Raw genomic sequence first — 7,795 nt, 5'->3', positions numbered from 1 at the left:
GCGGGTTAATTCCAACTTGGATCATTTCATTGCTCTTAATCCTTAGAGTTTCAGCCCACCTACACACACAACAAACAAAAGGGAAGTAATCTCTTCCTAATAATAAAACAAACAGTGCTTCTGTCATTCATCATAATATTTACCTTCAAAGTTGTAAACAATTACCCACCATGCAACCGGTAAGTGAGGAAAAATGATTCGTTTTTTTCACAAAAGTCACGAGAGAGGTTTCCAGTTTATTTAAAATCGATATCCTAATGTAACGCTTCCACTATGCCGTTGCAGTGGCTAGAGCTTGATTCTTCTATCACACAGACCTGGGTTTGAGCCCAGGTTTTGGCTTTTATGCTTTTTCCTATTGTTTTCATCTTTTTCCTTTCCTATTTATACCAACTTTTTTAATAATAATTAAAGAGGTATTGATTCTTCCTTCAGGTTTTATAGATATATAAATTTTCATCCGTTCCGCACGCACGGTAAAATTTATACGCTAGCATAACCTTTGCTAATCGAGCCATCTATTGGCATGCATGGGGTTGATGGCGCTGCTGACGTTTGATTTGGCTGATGTCGACAATGTTAGATCTACTTGACGTGCTCCGGCAGTCCGACGCTGTCGATGTCGTTGACGTTTGATGGCTCGACGCGCTCCAGATTGTCTTCCCCGACCACAACCCACGGGGGCTAGACTCTAGAGGCCCGCACCTTTGCAATCTCCGGCCACGAACATGCATGCAATACTGGCTACCTGCCTCGCGCACTCGACAGAGGAGTATTGCGTCGGCTGGGCGGCGTCTTCTCGTGAAGCAGACAAGGGCTCTCACGTGGGCTTTAGGATGATATTTGTGCAAATCTGTTATCTTTTCCAGCTTGATCCTGAGACGTCCAAGTTGCCAAGTCTCAACATGTACGTGGTTATGATATCCCTAAAAAAATTGGTTGTGTATATAGACACGACTGGACTGTCTTTCCATTACTTAGAATCGCCACCTTTCTGCACTGAGGACACATAGGTTGATCCAGATCCTGTTGCTACTGCCTTCGTCCTTGATTATTTTCACTGTGCATCTTACTCGAGAGCCTATCGTCTCCTCTCTTTTTCCCAGTCATCACAATGATTCTTGGTACATACCTCGCATGCATGTTTGTTTGATCCATCGTCAGTTTGCCACATAGTCAGGTTGTGCCACCGTCCTCCGAACTTGGATATTTGCTATGAGAATCTGTCACGAAAAGCACTACCAATGACTGCTCGGCTTCTATGGATATTTGGATAGGCACTCCTAGCTTTGGTCATCATCGTGACAATCACTCGACCAAAAAACACGGTGGCAATGCATTGAGTTATTTTCTTAAATCATGACTTACAAACAAAAACATACTATAATATTCTTACTATGTTTACAAAAAAATCTGAAAAGTGATTTTACATTTTTCTATTGTTATGTTTTCATGTTCTCCAAATTGTAAAATTATGCTTTGTTATTAATGTCCACCGGTAGTTTCACAAAACATAAGCACTTATCATATTGATATTTTACTATATTTTTATATGTGGTGTATTCCATATGTCTCAAACAATGTTACATTTGTAGGGTATTAAATTTATTGTTGCCTTTTTTTTAAGAAAAAAAATCCGTTCATCCATGTTATTGTTTTTAATATTTTACTATCCGAGGTGGTACTAATTGTTTGCGACCGTCCAAAATAATTATGAGATCGCATGGTAACGCATGGTAGACGACGTTTTCAACATAGGGAAGCACATGCATTGTGATCGAGACATGGTGCATCTACCTCAAAAGTCAAAACGCACATAGCCTTACCAATGACGAGTAATTTCATTAAGAAAGAAGAGCTTCAATCATGTGGATACTTCTACTATCATTGCAACGCACGGACATTTGTGCTAGTAACTCTAATAAAAAGTAAAGACTATGCAACGTTCACATCAAAAGGCACGGAAACCTAGTATTCATGCATGATAAACACAAAAGTGTATCAATGGACATGATATGAGGAGTTTTATGAAACAAGTGAGTTATAAAACACTATAAATTTCACTCGCCAACAGTCTGAAGCTTAAACCTTGTTTGCCTTTGATTAAGAGAGTTGATTAGCTGAGCTCATTGTCGTGGACCCTAAAATTTACCATTGAAAGCTGAAGGCCAAAAGTGTATCTTTATTTCCCTTGCAAGCTCAAAGCAAGATATAATGTACTCACACAAGAAATAGAGTTTTTAGTATTGTTACATCAAGGCGTTCTATTTTTATTTTGGGAAAGGAGGATAAACCGAACCTATGAATCGAGGGATGTATACTACCATATATTATTTATTACTAGCAAATATGACCGTGCATTGCAACAGGTAGTAAAGATTTCTTACCTGAGACATTATCATTTTGATCCAATTTTGATTCTGACTTGTCATATTGATGGTGTGCACCTACGACCACATTCAGGCATCATCGACGTGGTGTCGTTTGACACTGAGGAGGCCGTGTTTATAAATTAAGTATATTCAGAAAACCTATATGTATAGCCATCACATGCAATAGATGAAACACAAATTGAGATTGTACTTATCAATTCATCTGTTACCCTAAAAAATAAACTATCAACATTCATTACAATCAGATGAATAGTTCAAATGTTTTTAAAATAAACCTTCATGTACTTTGATGTTCAGCAATTTTATAAGTTCAAATGTTTTTAAAATAAACCTTCATGTACTTTGATGTTCAGCAATTTTATAAGTGCATGTTCATCCTATAAAAATTATTTGCGTATTTACTAAAAAAATGTAGTCCGTTGGTAAGAACGCACGTGGATTCTGTCAAGAAAAGGCACATACGTAAAGTCTTAGATCATGAAATATGTACAAAAAGAGAACTTAGATTATAACATTTCCCAAATATTAACGTTTAAGTTTACATGTTACAATACAGATCGTGTGTATGAAATAAAGACAAATATTGATTTACACTGTATCCTATATAGTATTTTAAAAATATTAAATAACAACATATTCAAACTCTACATATTTTTCTAATCAAATTTGATATGAAATCTTGCAACAGATGGTGTCATGTTCTTCTTCCCTGAGCGTTACCGAGTCCACCATGTCCCAACTCCTCAAGTATTGGGCAATCGCGTGTAGTCAGGGACGAATCTAGGGGGGCGAGGGGGGGGGGTAGACCCCGGTGCGAGGGGGGGTCTACCCCCCCTAACAAATTGTTCTTTTTACTATGATAGTGGTTGTTGTAGCCAAGAAATTTCATTTCATATGAATTTTGCCTTCTCCATAAACAAATTTGCCCCCCTTATGCTTGCATGTTGACTCCGTCCCTGCCGCCAGTAATGTCCCTGGCCCAGGCACGTCCATGCAAGGCGTGAGCAACCGTCTTGTTTCGTCGACGCACAAAGGAGAAGAGGGTTGGAGCCAGCACAACGATCAAACAAAAAAAAGCAGGGGGCAGATGCAGTTGAGTCTTCCTCCTCTGGCGTTGAACATAGTGGTTGGCTAGAATTATGGGACGCCAATGTGCCATCGAAGATCGGGATTCCGATGACTTCAGTATTGCACATCTAAATCATATACCATTGATTTTATATGAAAATTCGTGCGGGTATTTTTCATTTTTTTCCTCTGTAGCCCACGACCGCGCCCGGGCGAGGCGCCCCGGGGACGCGCGGCCAGGGCGGCGCGTCGCTGTCGCCGTTCCACGAGCAGCTCCTGCCGCCGTCGTTCCACGGGGACTCCCCCTCCTCCTCCGTGGGCGTGGCGCCGCCGCCCAGGGAGCCGCTTCAGCGCCTGCACCACCTCGCCCATGAACGACCGTTGCGCCGCCTCCACGTGCACGCACATGGACGCGATGGCCGCCGCCTTGCCCAGCTTCTCCGCATGGCGAGCTGCTCATGAGGGTCAACTATGCGATGCGAGACTAAGTCACACTGTGGCGCCTATGCGCTCGACGCCACACTGCAGAGTGTGCAACGCCTGAGGCTTAGGCGTCGCACTATGTAGGGGTGGGCCCGGCCTGTCCAGCGTGGCCGTTTGTGTGGCGTCGAACGCTTAGGCGTCACACAGTGTAGTGTGACGCCTAGGTGTCAGGCGTCACACAAAAGGGTCAGACGCGTGAAATCTTTTTTCCGAAGGTTCACTCTGTGAGTTCTTTCACTCCAGGGGTCATTTTTATCAATTTTGCCAGTTATGGCGGCCTAGATGTACACCTGGATGTGAGCCCGCCGCCGCCCTCCCTCCACGTACAGCTCTTGCACGGCGTTCACGTGGCCACGGCCGCGTCCACCGGCGACCTCCTCACGGCCGCTATAAAAGTGCAGCAGCGACTCGCTCACAGAGACACAGCGAAACAACATTAGCCAAGTGTCATCGCCCATCGATTAAGCCAGCACCAACTTGTCAGTTCTCTTCGTACGTTAGCTTTTCTAGTCTCTGCCTTGAGTAATGGCGACCATGGTGGCCTTGAGTTCCTTCGCCGTCGTTGGCCGGTCCGCCGCCCGCTATCCAGTGGCGGCCCCGCGCCGGCGCGCCCTCGTCGTCAGGGCCCAGACCGAGGTGAGCTTTCACGTCGACTGTTTTGCATGTTGGTTAGTTGGAGACTCGATCTCAACGTGAGATATGTTTGTGTATGTGCAGCCTGACATGGACTCAACCAAGGAGACAACGAGCGCATCGACCTCCTCCCCGAGCACGAGCCCGGCCCCGACCCCGATCCCGGCGGCACCCAAGCCCATGACTAAGAAGGCTAACCCCTCGGTCTGGGACGCGCTCGCGTTCAGCGGCCCGGCGCCGGAGCGCATCAACGGCCGGCTGGCCATGGTAGGCTTCGTGGCGGCGCTGTCCGTCGAGGCGGCGCGTGGCGGTGGGCTCCTCGACCAGGCCGGCAGTGGCGCCGGGCTGGGCTGGTTCCTGGCGACCGCAGGGGTTTTCTCCGTAGCGTCGCTTGTGCCGCTGCTGCAGGGCCAGAGCGTGGAGAGCAAATCCAGCGGCATCTGGAGCGCCGACGCCGAGCTCTGGAACGGCCGCTTCGCTATGCTCGGCCTCGTCGCGCTCGCCGCCACCGAGTTCATCACCGGCGCGCCGTTCGTCAACATCTAAGGGATTGTAGCGCTGTGGATTTTCATTTTGAACTGACAAATTGTAATAGCACTAACCGTTGTAGCCACGTTGCAATTTTGTACCATCGGTGATCGAATTTTGTAAATCTCATGTTTAGGTTGTTTTCCTGGCTTCTTATCCTTTGTTAGTGTGGCGTCATCGCAACATCTCTTCTTCTTGTTTCTCCTTTTCTTTTCTTGACAAGTTTTGCCCCGTCCTCTTGTGGTTGACTATATATTTCCACGACGACAAATATTATTTATACTAGCAAAAAAGTTCATGCGTTGCAACGGAAGAGAAAATAACACACGCTTTGAACGTAATATATTTCCACATGGCATCACATTTGTGTTGTCGACGATGGCCTCAGTGCGAAAACGCGTTTGAATGTACAATCACTCGGAATAAGATAAGAAATATGTTGTTTCTCTCCACAAGATTTTCCAAAGATGTGCATATGTGGTTAATGATATTTTCTTTCCTCTCAATCTTAAAAATTCAAATTTATGGTCACCTAACTTGTCATCACGTTCAAATACAGTCACAAAATATGTATGTACCAGTGTGTATGGCCCCACCTGTGAGTGAATGAGGACGCTCGGCCGACGCATATTTATATAAAAGACCATCATATTTTTATTTGCGGAGAAAGCCAACTCGTGAGATTTCTTTTTTGCACAAAACCCCTTTCATTGAACCAACGACCGTCGTATACGATCCGAGGCATTCTGGCTAGAAAAGGTGTGGCAGCTACGTCTCAAACCGACAAGCAAAGGTAAACACGCAAAGTGTTCGAGCCACTACAACACGTACTTAACCACAACGGATAGTATGTATTGAGGAAAAAGGCGCCAGTCCATTTTGCAAGTTTTTTTTTTGGAAATTTGTAGATTTTGTTGAGGGGTTGGAGATTTCTAGATGGTATGTAAATTGTAATTTTAGTAACAAAAATTACGTCTAAATATTCATGTGTTATAAACATTATACATACAAAAAAAACCTAGTTCAAAAACTGTTCAAGTATTTTTACAAAAATATTCACATATTTAAATTATAGTTATGAGTTATAAAAAATGCACCATCTAAAATAATACAAATAATTCAAAATAACAACTAAAATAGTATTTCACTTGTACAAACATTAAATAATTATTCATACATTTGTATAGTTTAAGGGTTGTATAATTTAAAATTGAAACTGTTGATATGAATATTCAATCATGTCTAATATTTAAATTATATAATTTTTTAATATATTTCACGAGTAAAAATTATACGAATGCAAATATTTGTAAATATTTAATAAATGTTTGTACTCATGATTTTACTCAATTTAAATATAAGAAATGCATGTATAATTTGCTTGGTATTCATAACATATTTATTTACTTAAAAGTTTAGTTCGAGTGCTAGTTTCGTAATCCATGTATCTATCTATATAATCAAGTGAGAGTCATATAATAAAATTTAGTTTGAGTTTTGCTTCTCTACTTTCTTGCTGCAATCAAAGTAAAGGAGAATAATAAAAAAGATCATATGCCAATCTTATAGTAAGTAGTGACATCACATAAGGAAAAGTATAAGTGGTAAAATTTATTGAAGATTGACAAACATAGCATTGGTCGGTGATGCAACACATGAAAGAATTAATAAGGAAACAAAAGATTTACATGCAAATACACTATACTTGCCATCTTTTATGATTGTGATCCCCCATTAATTATAATATGCCAAAAGTGTCGACATTGGACAAGGAAGACAACGTAATGATTTATGCTTGTTCACATTCACATAGAAATTATATTATTATAGATCCTCTAACATGTGGTGCTTTCCCAATACCTTTGCTAGCCTAAACTTCACACTAAGTAGAGATACTACTTGTGCATCCGAAACCTTAAACCCAAATCACTAGTAGAAAACAGGGCTTTCGTCCTAGCCTCGATCGAGCAATAGTCCCGATGGACTTACGAACCGGGACTAATTCTTGCTTCGGTCCCGGTTCGAGCGGCCAAGACTCCTGTTGGGCCTCGGCGGGCACCGGTTCCGGTTCGTTTGGGACCTTTAGTCCCGGTTCCAGCTACCAACCGAGACTAAAGGCACTAGTAGAAAAACTACTTTACGTGAGATACATTAGTCCCGGTTTGTAAAAGGACCGACACTAATGTGACCATTAGTGTCGGTTCCAACGGCTAGGGGGCATCATTAGTCCCGGTTCGTGTTCAACCTCTAGTACCGGTTCCTGACACGAACTGGTAGTAAGGGGGTGGTGGCAAGCTGGTGTTAGGTTGGGGCCCCACTAGAACCTTTAGTCCTGGTTCGTGGAACGAACCGGTTCTAGAAGCTCACATTCAATCCCGGTTTGTGTCTTCAACCGGGCCGAAAGGTTTTCCTATATAAACACTTCGTCCAACCCGCGTTTGAGCTCTCTGTTCTTCCCCTTTCCTCCCCTCTCTGTTCTTCCCCGAAGCTCGATCTCATGCTTCATTTTCCCCAAATTTTGTCAAGATTTGAAGGCCCCCCATCCATCCAAGTGATCACAAAGGTCAGCAACTTTGTCCTTTTATCTCTCTTGTTAGATTAGCTCTTGAAATGCTCTATAAGTATAGTGATTTGTGGGTTTTACTTTGGAAGTAATTATATGTGGTAGTTTATTTGATTTATATGCAATA

General features: G+C 42.8%; 1 protein-coding gene across 1 annotated transcript; it reads left to right on the top strand.

Moving 5' to 3' along the window:
* The first annotated feature begins 4,363 nt into the window (after positions 1-4,363).
* LOC123410361 (high molecular mass early light-inducible protein HV58, chloroplastic-like) lies at positions 4,364-5,249 on the top strand. Its single transcript, XM_045103295.1, has 2 exons — positions 4,364-4,580; positions 4,662-5,249. The coding sequence occupies exons 1-2, from the start codon at positions 4,470-4,472 to the stop codon at positions 5,121-5,123; spliced, it is 573 nt and encodes a 190-aa protein (XP_044959230.1). The 5' UTR covers positions 4,364-4,469; the 3' UTR covers positions 5,124-5,249.
* Positions 5,250-7,795: the final 2,546 nt, after the last annotated feature.

This window comes from Hordeum vulgare, chromosome 1H (genome assembly GCF_904849725.1).
Source record: "Hordeum vulgare subsp. vulgare chromosome 1H, MorexV3_pseudomolecules_assembly, whole genome shotgun sequence".
Lineage (NCBI taxonomy): Eukaryota > Viridiplantae > Streptophyta > Magnoliopsida > Poales > Poaceae > Hordeum > Hordeum vulgare.
The sequence above is the reverse complement of the archived record's forward strand: the minus strand, read 5'-3'. Positions and strand labels throughout refer to the sequence as shown.